The 12,523-nt window shown below is 41.9% G+C and overlaps 1 protein-coding gene across 3 annotated transcripts in view; it reads left to right on the top strand.

Annotated features, from left to right (window-relative positions):
- Positions 1–12,523, top strand: part of scaper (S-phase cyclin A-associated protein in the ER) — a 55,629-nt gene that overhangs the window by 893 nt on the left and 42,213 nt on the right. Inside the window, exons 1-9 of one of the 3 annotated variants that reach the window (XM_063903685.1) lie at positions 121–465; positions 3,329–3,446; positions 5,524–5,600; positions 6,032–6,229; positions 9,331–9,431; positions 9,884–10,000; positions 10,551–10,672; positions 10,781–11,067; positions 11,585–11,935. In XM_063903685.1, the coding sequence (XP_063759755.1) occupies positions 412–465; positions 3,329–3,446; positions 5,524–5,600; positions 6,032–6,229; positions 9,331–9,431; positions 9,884–10,000; positions 10,551–10,672; positions 10,781–11,067; positions 11,585–11,935 (1,425 nt within the window). In that variant the 5' untranslated portion in view covers positions 121–411. Of the gene's footprint in view, positions 1–120; positions 466–3,328; positions 3,447–5,523; positions 5,601–6,031; positions 6,230–9,330; positions 9,432–9,883; positions 10,001–10,550; positions 10,673–10,780; positions 11,068–11,584; positions 11,936–12,523 lie in introns of those variants that run through there. The other 2 variants (XM_063903677.1, XM_063903693.1) reach the window with 2 other exon arrangements.

Genomic DNA, 12,523 nt, shown 5'->3' with positions numbered 1-12,523 from the left:
AGTGAGAGATTTGAAAAGGGGAGAGGGAGAGAGAGAGAGAGAGAGCAGGGAAAGCAGAGGAGAGAAGCTGTAAATATAGGAAGCTACATGCAGTGGAGAGTTACAGGCAGATAGACGGCAGCAGGCAGAGAGTATGGCCTAAGAAGTGGCTGCTAACTCAGCAGAGCACTGAGGGCTCAGGCTAGATTACAGACATAGTCAAAGTGAAGGACAGGACTGGCAGACTGCTGATCACTTGTCTGTCTCAATCGCTACTGGGAGAGGAGTTGACACAGCTGGGCAAGTTGCTATAGCAGTGTGGACTACACAGTGGGAATCTATTTTGGTCCTGCTGTCAGATGACGATGTCACCTTTCACAAGTGGCAGTGCTGGAGAGGGGGAACAGGTTGCCTGAAGTGGGCTGCAAAAGTATGTCAGGGGTGGATAAGGACGAGGAACCTGCTTACAGGCTGTACTTCTATTCTGTATGTATCCTCTAATCTTTTGATTGTATCTGTGTCCCTCCTAATAAGCGTGATCTCACCCACTGTCATGCTACTTGCATCTGTTTGTACACCCTGCCAAAACGAAACCTTATACTTGCCCCTTACTCAGCACAGTCTAGAAAAAAACAGTCCCTCTCATGCATGCTAAAGGATTGCCTTGTCAGTGAATATAACACGTTACGCTCTTCAATGTATCCTATTTGTCTGCAGTGCAGCCCAGGAGAGGGCTTGTATGCAGCTGGCTAAGTGGATCAGGAGAATGTTACTGTAAGCCTTTCTTTGCCTCAGCTGCAGCACAAAGTTAGCCATCAGTTGTAAATAGGTTCTACAACATTCATCAGTCATCAAATGGCTGCCTAGCCCAGTAAATGCAGAGTAAATATTTACTGATTGCATAATGGTGCATGGATGCTGGCCAACATCTCTAGTTGTTGCTGATTCGAGCTTTGCCTGTGTTGTTCAAGGTTCTTTTATATCCCTTTCAGATCTTTTATACTAGGCAGAATGAAGCCCATGCCATTTGACATGTAAAGAATTTTGCTCACCAAAAGTAGGTCAGCTGGGTATCTCCCTTAGGGACATCAGACCAATACACGCATACTGTTTCTGCATGTGTAACCCCTAATGAGCCACATTTACATTATTATTCTGCCATTGCAGAATTGCCTACACATATTGCTTTATGTTATGTTACAAATCTAGGTCTCATAATCCTTACTTGTTTTGCAAAAGCCTTGAATAAGACATAAACGGTATCCCTCTTTTTTCAACTGCAAGTATATTGCAAGAGTGATATTTTAGCTGTAGCTTTCATATCTGAATAGTGTTGCTCGTGAGAAACAGCCAAGAAAAGAGAACGGTTTGTTCCATGACTCATTTGCTGTTAAGCGGAGAACTGGCTCTCGATTTTCATGATAGTAACAATGTTTTTAAAGTCTGAAACAACATCTTATCTTTGTCTGACCAAAACAGTCACATCTTTCTCTGGGATTCTGTCAACATGACAGAATTTAAAAACAGTGCAGAAGAGGCCATTATGCTTGGAGAGGGAACACATGGAGTGGAAGACCCAGAATGATAAGCCTCGGGGTATTAGTTTCTGTGTTGTCTTGTAACCAGATTGCCAGAAGTCAGGACATTAAGTGATGTAAGATTAAAAAGGCAAATGAGACTGTTGGGTACACCGTGTACGTTTGTTTCTGTCATTGCATTGCAAAATTGAGATGAGATGTTATTGCTCGTAGGGTCTTAAGCAGATTTGGTCTATGCATTAATGCATGAGCTGGTTGTCCAAACTGTTGTGAGACAGAATGTTTTTTAGTAAGATGAGGATGCAGAGTGTTGTTGATGCCATGTTTCATCACAGGACATCTTAATGTCCCATGGGTAAAGGATGTGATGAGTGACTCATCGTAGCATTTGTTTTGGTTTACAGTGTCTGCCTCAACCGAGGTTAGTCAAGTTCACTGATGCATAGTCAATGTGTAGATCAACCATGATGCATGCTGGGCACAAAGCGAGTTTAGAGCACCTGCCTCTAGCTGTTTCTTGTCAAAGAGTGCTGGGAAAATCTTCCATGACTAAACTTAATGTGTGCAGGCCCTTACTCAGAGCCACACACCAGGGATAGGACAATTAGTTCAAACAGCATATTGCAAAACACTCTCTTGAGGTACTGAGTGTAGCTACTTCTTAATGACTAGAAGAATCAGTGATTTATATAGTTATTATATATTGGATTTGTTAAGAGCAATTACTACTTTTGTTGATTTACCCTGTTATTAAACATATCTGAGATGTTTGTTTTACAATGAGCCATGAAAAGACTTGCCTTTGGTTGGATTCATTTCCGTTTCGGATTTGGTTTCAACACAAAATCTGTAACACACAGTTTGATGTGCGTTTAACATTTCCTGTAATGCATTGAATATATTCAGAATATTATTGATTTGCTTGTTTAAAAATATTTAATACAATACACAATATATTAATTAACTGTTGTAGGGCTCTTATATTATACTGCTCTACACAATGTACAAAATCAGTGTGCATGGAGTGTTAAAATGGAGGTAACCATAGCAACATTATGGCTTCAGGCTGTGTCTGTGTGGTTATCTGTTCTGTAAAACAGTTTACAGAATAATGTTGGTGGTGATTTCTATATTTGTGATATTTTCAACAAATCCCTTGAGGAGACCAAATTAAGCAATTATTGTTTATCTCATACTTCATAACTTCCCACCATGTCTGTCATGTACTGAAATACAGCTTAGAAAATGGGAGGGAATTTCCTTATCAAGGGGTGTGGGTGTGTGTGTGTGTGTGTGTGTGTGTGTGTGTGTGTGTGTGTGTGTGTGTCTGTGTGTGTCTGTGTGTGTCTGTGTCTGTGTCTGTGTCTGTGTCTGTGTCTGTCTGTCTGTCTGTCTGTCTGTCTGTCCTTTAATTGTATGTAATAATTGAGAACAATGGAGCTTTATGGCAAACAGGAATAAGTTGCAGCATTTCAGGCTTCAGCTACACAGACAATACATAGAATATAGAATATGACCATACTTCATTTAACCTTCAAACTCACTTCAAACAAAGAATGCGCTATAATGAATGATACAACATCTAAAGTTTTTCGTGCAATAGGCTTTAATCATGTTTCTCAGCTGTGCCTCTTTGGATAATAGCCTTAGTTGGCAGCTTTTTGTCGTAATATGAAATGTTTATGAATTGCACATCTATTCTGTATTCCATATTTGACCCATATGTCACGTTGCACTCTTTACCATATTTCCATGGCTCTTAAAAAAAGACGAAAAAACATTGAGATTTTGACTCTGTTTCTCTTGTGCAGGCATCTTTTCAGCGATCCAACAGCCATGACAAGGTGAGGAAGATAGTTGCTGAAGAGGGCCGTGCTGCTCGAAACCTCATCGCCTGGAGTGTACCTCTAGAGAACAAAGAGGAGGAAGGTTGGTCGCTGCATGCCAGACAAACTTTCTGTGCCTGCTACTGTGCTATTATTCTGCTATAGGGTTCCACATTATTGCCTTATTAACATCACAAAAGTAAATGGAGTAAGACGTGTGTGGTTTAGGTCCTTGTTTTGCGTAGGTAGGTGTTTCTGCCGATGTTTACTTTTGGTGGTTTTCATATCTTTGGCCAGTAACCTCAGTCTGTGGGTCACTGTGTTTGCTCAATGTAATTAATTATTTATTGGGCTTTTAAGAAATGACATCAAAAGCTCAGTGTCAATTCAGGCCTGAAATGTAAAAGGAAAACAACAATGCGCTTATGGTGACTTTTAACATGACAATAACACTAAACACTGCCTGGCCAAAAAAAAGGTCACCACCTGGATTTAGCTAAGCAAATAGGCCTAGCTAAGAGCCTCCCCTTGGATAATTACTGCATGGGTGATTATGTTTCAGCTGGCAACAAGTTATTTAACCCTAACTGATGCAGAGAGTAGCTTCTCATTTGTTAAACAGTCATGTCGAAAGACATATCCTGTGGTCGTGGAAAATATGTTAATCTGTTTCAGAAGGGTCAAATTATTGGCATGCATCAAGCAGAGAAAACTACTGAAATCGGGTCAAGAACTGTCCAATGCATTATTAAAAACTGGAAGGACAGTTGGGAAACATCATCTTCCAGGAAGAAATGTGGTCTGAAAAAAATCTTGAATGATCGGTGAACACTTAAACTTTAGGTGAAATCAAATCGTAGAAAAACAACAGTAGAACCCACGGCTATGTTTAATAGTGAAAGTAAGAGCATTTCCACACACACGATGCGAAGGGAACTCAAGGGAGCTGTGTAGCTGTGAGAAACACTTGTCAGTGAGGCTAATCGGAAAAAACGGCTTCAATTTGCTAGGGAGCGTAAAGATTGGACTCTGGAGCAATGGAAGAAGGTCATGTGATCTGATGAGTCCAGATTTACCCTGTTAGGGTAAGAAGAGAGGCGGTTCAAGTAATGCACCCATCATGTCTAGTGTCTACAGTACAAGCCTGTGGGGGGCAGTGCTATGATCTGGGGTTGCTGCAGTTGGTCTGGTCTAGGCTCAGCAACGTTATGTGCCCAAAGAATTTGGTCAGCTGATTACCTGAATATACTGAAGGACCAGGTTATTCCATCAATGGATTTTTTCTTCCCTGATGGCACGGACATGTTCCAAGATGACAATGCCAGGATCCACCGGGCTCAAATTGTGAAAGAGTGGTTCAGGGAGCATGGGAGATCATTTTCACACATGGATTGGCCACCACAGATTCCAGAATCTCCCGTCATCAATAAAAGATCTTGGCGAAAAATTAATGCAAGACAGAAATAAATGTTGTGACATTGCAGAAGCTTCTGGAAACAATGCCACAGCGAATGCGTGCCGTAATCAAAGCTAAAAGCGGTCCAATGAAATATTAGAGTGTGACCTTTTCTTTTGGCCAGGCAGTGTAGTTTCCTATAAGATATACTTTACTGATCCCAAATCTGGAAATGTTTTCATTGCAGCAACATGTTAAACAAGTATTGCACATAATAAGAAATAAATAAAGAGTGGAAAATAAACAATTATACAATATAAACATCTCAAAATACAAGATAAAACAGACTGATATCATGGCAGTGTTCTATTACATTATCAAAGAAAGCTTATTTTAGACCAACCTACTCGGAAAGCTTTACAACTGCCTCTCACACATTGCTCAGGCTCACTCTATTCTTTGTGGGCCAGCTCAGTTATTTTATTCAAGGCACATTTCTGCTCTTGCTCTTGTGCCAGAAATATTCCAGTTAAAGGTCTCATATGTGTACCTCTGTTAACATGCATCTTAACTGTCAGTTATTTGGCTTAAATACTCCAAGGGTTATTTCTTTTGTTCACCACATTTGTACAGTTGTATTTCTCAACAACTAATCAAACCTACATTACTATGATGAGTTTAAAATTGTCCATCATCATCATCCCATGGGATTATTACCTTAAACAGGATTATTAAGATTGTTTATTTCATCAATAAATAAGCCTACATTTTCTTCTCCATATAGCAAAGTCCAAAAGCAACTCCAGTGGCGGTTCCAGAGCCCACAGGATCAACTCCGGTCAACAAAAAAACAAGAAACAGGTTAGTGTACCATCTTCTTCCACTAGAGGACACCACTCACCAAGCTAAGGCCTCTATTTATTAAGCCCCACACTGCAAGTTGATCTGTGATGGTGTGATTGCATAATGTAATAAAGTCAGTCCAGGAAAAGCTGATTCAAAAAAATAACTGCATTAAGGTTTATGCTTTCTTTTTTTACATTCATTGCTTCTTGAGAGTAATGTGTGGCACCTACACTGCCACAAGAAGTAAAAAAAAACCCCTCTGTTCGCTCATGCTATGTACGCACCTTTGGAATTGCTAATATATATCATATAAGTTTAAACTCATTTCACAGCCAATAGAAAAAAAGAGTTGACTGCAATATAAAGAAACAACTAAAACGTTGATTGACTCTGCGATGAATTTGTGATTGTCACCATAATATTTGGTCCACACTTTGTCTTCACAGAATGCTGGTTTGGAAAGTAAAGGAACACCTGGGGCATTGTTGGACAAAGGGGGAGAGAAGAGCCCCACCAAAACCAGACAGCCCCGCAAGGTGGACCTGCGAGCTCGCTACTGGGCTTTCCTCTTCGACAACCTGCGCCGAGCTGTGGACGAGATTTACGTCACCTGTGAATCTGATCAGAGCGTCGTAGAATGCAAGGTGAGACTGCTTACACGAGGGGGAAAAAGCAATGGTAGATGTAGCTTTCCAATGGCTGAAGCCTTAGCTTGGCGCTCGTAACAATTTCCCTCGTCGTAATCCACATCGAAAAATCCACAGGACAACTCGGTAAATTCAACCGTTTACTTCGATTAGAGAAAAAGAAGCACAGAAAAGAATGTCATTTTACAAAGTTATACAATTATTCCAAAGATCGAGAGAGAGTGAGAGAGGTCAAACAACTTTGTGGCTCCACTCTTGCATTTCCTGACTGACCCGAGATTAACCCCGGAAACTCTTCCCATGAGTGTATCAAAAATAAATTAAAAGGCACACAGTGACTAAGATGCCACGATCACAGGACATATTTCCAAATATTACAGAAGTAATATAAATGAGACATTATGCATGTAAATTATCCACACACGTTTGTCACATGAATAAGTAATTAACTGAACACATTACTGTAAATATGAACTGTAACAACTTAAACCTGTAAATATTGTAAATATTCCTTCTAACCAAATGACACATTTATGAATTACTGTCATTTTGAATATGAACTGAATTATTGAAGTCAAAACATCAACAAACTGCATTTAGGCTCCTACAGTAGAAATGCTAATTCAAATGGGTTCATGGTCTTAACTGACCCAACAGGAATAGAGATTTATGAACACTAGAGGGGGACATTGAGATCAAAACAAACTTTCTCCCTCACAGCTCACATTCCTCTTGATTTCTGCTTTGTGTCAGAGGGGCTCTCTGACGGCTCGCTGCTGAAAGAATTATCAGAGGACTTTTCTTTGGGCCTGGCTGACTGGACTTAATATGGATGACAGGCTGTAAACAACATTGTACTCGCGTTGGGTTTGTTTTCATGCATTGGCTGAAATGAGGCTTTTCCGCTCCGTTACGGCCTACATGTTTACTCTCAGCACGTTCTACATTATTCTCTGTTTTGTGGGTCTGTGTGTTTGTTTTGGTGCAGCCATGTAGTGACACTGTGATGTTGCTCCGTGGCGTATTATACAGCCTGTCCTGTGTTTTATTGATCCTTCTGCCATGCCGCATTATGCTGAGCATGGTTCTGGTGACGTTCTGCGGTCAGTACCGTAACCCAGTTCCCTGTGGTGGGGTTGTCCCGCTGTCAGTGTCCCAGTGCAGCTCCCTGTGGTGTGATCAGCATGGCCTGTGTCAGACATCTGGCTGTTAGGTGTGTGTGTCCATACCCTATGTATCTCTCTACACCCTAATGCTGTCTAATGGCCATGGAGCTGGGTGCTGTTCATAATCCCCTGTCCCACCCAGCTTGGGTTTAATGGACACTGATAGATGATGGAGTCATCTGGAGGGGAAGCAGAGTGCTCTGATTGCCCACAGCCACAAACCCCCAGTGTAGCTCCGGGCAATCTGCATTGTGTGCTCTCACACTAACAATTTCCCACCCCTGAACTTTTGGACGTAAACTTTACCATTGTCAGGAAGTGATGCCTGATTCTCAGATACGGCTATGTTACTGTAATGCTTTGTGTCATTTTATATAAAAACCTCGACCACTGACATAATGTATTTTCCCGCTCAAAGGGACATCCCAGCAGAATGATTCATATTTGCTTATTAATAATGTCCACACCTCGTTAACCCAAAGCCGTTCAGTCTAATTAGTTCCTATCAAGTGTTCCTTTAGCCCATCCTTGATTTATTTGTGTGTCCTTGTGTTATTGTTTGCTTGAAAGCAGTTAAGTATTTAAAAATATTTTAATTTATTAAAAATGATTCATTTAACTGAAATTGGCTATTCTGGTTTCAAATGATTGATTTTTAAACAAAACAAAACAATCAAAACGGTGAATCATTTTGTAGAGGCAGTCCCTTTGTACCTGTTCCTTCTTGTTTCGATGTATGGACCACAGGCTTTAACTGCCCATCCTTCTTTATGGCAATGCCTCTGGAAGGTTAAACATTTTGTCATTCCTCATGAAATGTTATGCAAGGGTTGTATTTAGGTAAGTATGCCTGTTAACATGCTGAAAGCCACTTTATGGTGCCTTCACTCATTGTTGGTTTATCTGTCAGAGGAGCAGCAAACCTCCTTCCATCTCAGCCTTCATTACCAAATGAACACCCCGCCATCGCGGTGGTCTTTGCCTGTTAACCAGCTCTAATCAGCAGACCTGCTGCGGGACACATCTTTCACTGGCCTGACTTGTCTATTAACTAAAAGCACTGTGAAGCTTTACTCTCAATTACCACTCCCTTCACGCTCCCCATCAATCAGTTGTGTTCGTTTCATTAGAGCTCTGGGAAAAAGCTCCACACGGCCCACCACCTAGCAACACTGAGAGTCAGCCCAAGTGCATGATAGGCATTTGTTATAAGGCCTTATCTGTTCTCAAACTTTTCAAACAAATGTTTGTCTTTCCACATGAATATGTGTGGGCCAGCTTCTGCTTGTCAGAAACACTGACCTTCCTCTCAGTTTATTATACTGATCTGAATGCAGACGTGGCTCTCAACAAGCCTTGAAATTGCTAGTTATTTGTTCAAGTAAAAACTAAAAGACGTTTTTGTTTTATCTAAATGATGCAGATTATAAAATATTCTGCATGCTTTGAATTTACATTATGCAAAATAGAAAATAGTTCTGGGTTCCTGCCGATCCTTAAAGTCTTAAAATGCATTAAATTCATTAATCTAAAACTGACTTAATTGATGTAAACATGTCTTAAATCAATTTTCAAATTAAAAAAGAGTTTGGTATAAGAAATTCATTATTTAAACATTTAAAAATGATTGATTACATCCACATTTTAGTACTTAAACATACCTCAATTTGACACAAATCAGGATAACATTTTGGGTTTAGCATTTTCTTCAAAACTGAAATTCAACTTGTCTTGGTATTTACTGTGGACATTTTATAACAAACTTGACTCCTTTTTTACTTTTATATTGTCCATCAAATGTTCCTCAGTATAATCTCATGCATGTGTGTCACTTTCTCAATTGTTTATTTTAATCCTAACCTTTTATTGTATTGTTCAGTGTACTATTCTAGATTTTTGTGTTGATAATCTCCCTCCTGCGGCTATATTTAGGAGGTGTTGATGATGTTGGACAACTACGTACGTGATTTCAAAGCGCTCATAGACTGGATCCAGCTTCAGGAGAAGTTAGAGAAAACAGATGCCCAGAACAGGTGATCTTCTCTTACTTTTTTTCACCCCCCTTTCTTCATCTCTCAATCTCATTCACTCTCCATTTTCAATTGCTCCCTGAGGTGAAACTGGAAGTGCCGGTGTCTGGTCCCTGGCTTTGAGTCACAAACAGAACGGATCAATAGTCTTGGCTTTAATTCAAAGAGATCCATGAGTTTATTGGCTTCTCTTTAACACTGTGACTACTGTAACCGTAAATTGACTAAGAAATGAAATTCCCAGTGCTGCCTCCCAATTTGTTCATTTAAAGCGAACTGTTAATCAATAAGACAACCTGAATCTTTTACATGCCCCATTTGTTGCATGAATTGCTGCAAGTGAATCAGCCATTTAACTGATTTGCCCAAGTGTGAGCCAAGTCTGCGCGTGTATGGCATCAAGGAATTGTAATTAGGGTTAATTAAGTAATGTTTGCTACATTCACTTCGTTCAGGCCCACGTCTTTAGCCTGGGAGGTGCGTAAGATGTCGCCGGGACGTCATGTGATGCCAAGCCCCTCCGCAGACAGAATGGTTCCTTCTCCGGGTGCACTCCGCGCACTCAACTATGGGTAAGCTCTCCTGCCATCTTCGTCAGTCGTGCTTGAAGGCCTGTATGCTGCACCAAACCATATTAGCATTTGATTTTGTTTTTCAACTTTTTATTTGATTAAAATGCTATCATAAGGCGCCTCGTTCTTAACCAATCAATATTTCAAATGATGCACTTTGCTTGCTTTTTGAACGAGTTAGGAAATGCAGACTACGTTATCTAACAATACAGCCATTGATTTCTGATGGTGAGGCATTTGTTTAATGCGATTTGTTGAGTCTCTCACTCTTTGGCCACAGAATCAGTGGAAGGTGTAGATGAAAGTGTCAGTTAAAGACTGCTGAAGCATTGGTTCAATATGTGCACTGCTCTGTAATCGGATGCTGCAGGAAATGGATATTGATCATGTCGGAGGCCTGTTGTCCAATACAGTCCCAAGCTATCTCAGAGACGAGAGTGCTGGGGTGTTAGATAGGCATTGCATTGCACATTACATTAAATCCTGCCTGTTGACTTTGTACACGTGGACCATTGTTTTTTCTGATACTTGATGTGTGTTTCTCATTCAGTGGTCCCGCACCTCCACTGGCTGCAGGCCGGCACATAGGCCCAAGCTGGGCGGACCGAGTGAAGTGCTCTCAGTCTCTCCCTAGCAACAGTCAACCGAACTCTGGCATGGTAGAAAAACTGGGTAAGAATCCTGTCTTCACTTTAGGAGAATATGGTTCCTTCTAACATGAAGAGCACTATAACTCACCTTCTTTGACTCGACTGACACCGCACCTCTCATGTCCTCCAGGTAAAAAGGATGCAGAGGGCTGGGAGACTGTACAGAGGGGACGTACTGCCAAACCTCGCTCTGCTGCCATAGTTGCCAAGGTCAGTCCTGTTTTGGTTCACCTCACCCCAAAGCAGGACAGCGGCAAGTGTAACCAGTCAGGCCTGACGCCAGAGGAGGAGGAACACCTCCATCCTCAGTGTCCCCCGGACACCGACTCCACCCAGAAGGACACTGAGCAGCAAGTCCCCGTGGAGCCCAGCTCCCTGGAGAAGGTTGAACATCCAGAGAACGCAAACACTATAGAGGTACTGAGGCTCACTACCTTGTGACGTCTTTCTCCCAGAGCAATCCCTGAATATCAATTATTCACAAGGAGCAGAGTAACTCTAGACCATTTTATCAGCCACATTTGTTTTTGTTTTGGCTCCATGGTATTCATAGACAGGCTGTCCAGACCGGCATATCAACTTTTAAGGCGATTGATTGTACACTGACATTTCAGAGGCAGAAAACCCATTTCCACTCTCATGAAATAAATACTCTGTCGATGCCTCAAGACACACCTGGTAAGAGTGTGTTGTAGCCATCGGTTGATTTAGAAATACAGATCAGTATTTCCAATTTATCAGCTTATTTTGATCACAATTGGATGTTTAGGGCATGTCAGTATCAGCTTTTCTGCATGATTTGTGTTTTCAGCCATGTGTTGAGTATTGACCTGACTTGATTTTTATTTTGGTTTGTTATTGCTCTCATGAACTGCTTGAACTATGCATGACTTTAATTGAGTTTGCGTGTGTTTGTGTGTGACTGTCGGTGCAGCCCCCAGCAGAGAATGTACAAGACTCGGGGCAGTGTGTCGACGCACCCTGTGAAGACGCGCCGCCCCCCATACCAGCTCCTTCCCTTCCCCAAGCCCCAGAGCCCCCCCCATGCTCAACCCCAGTCCTACCAACAGACATGATCTTAGCAGTCCCAGTCCCTACTCTGGCCCTCTCTACATCCCCCGAACCCCCCCAGACGGATGCGCATGGTGCACTGTTGGCCTTGGGGGACAGTGGGGCTGAGGGTGGCGCGTCACAGGGCATGGCCACATCTGCTCCAGGACAGGCTGAGACTCCCATGGCAGCGGTGAAACTGGAGAGTGTGCTGGACCCCACAGAGCTTTCTACTGTGAGTGCTGAGAGATGGAGGAGCAGAGGGAGGGCGAGGGAGGGGGGCCAGGGATCCCCAAGGGTACTTCACCGCCTAAACAAAGTCAATCTAAAGAAACCTCCAGACCTAATGTGCACGCAATGCTGCATAGCTCTGTGTAGTGTTGTTATAGCACCGTTCACTGTGGAGAATAGCTGTAAGTAGAGGACTTTTGTACTCGAGCAAGTGCTCCCAGGGTGTTGCCCAAAAATATTCTCTCAACTCGTTTTAGTTATTTTGGCCTCTTGTTTCACTAAATTCTGAGCAAAAAAATGCTGCAGGACCTGGACTGAGTTTCAGTTTGTATTCAAGCCCAGCGTCAGATCTTGGGAAAACATTATCCGCCTGCCTCAGAGCGCTAAGCAAGTTCCACAGCAAAAGTGATTCTTTGCTTTAGCAAGCCAGACTAAAATCTAAAATCAGTTACCAGCATGGTTCATCTGCCTTTATCAACTCGGGCTTTCGCCCTCAGGCTCTGCGCGTTATCATAAAACAATGTTTGGTGCGTGATTTGACTTATAATATATAAAAACATCTAAAAAAATCTTTACAGCACAAGGCTGTCGG

This window comes from Eleginops maclovinus, chromosome 2, assembly GCF_036324505.1.
Source record: "Eleginops maclovinus isolate JMC-PN-2008 ecotype Puerto Natales chromosome 2, JC_Emac_rtc_rv5, whole genome shotgun sequence".
NCBI classification, from domain to species: domain Eukaryota; kingdom Metazoa; phylum Chordata; class Actinopteri; order Perciformes; family Eleginopidae; genus Eleginops; species Eleginops maclovinus.
This window is presented reverse-complemented; position numbering and strand designations above follow the sequence as displayed.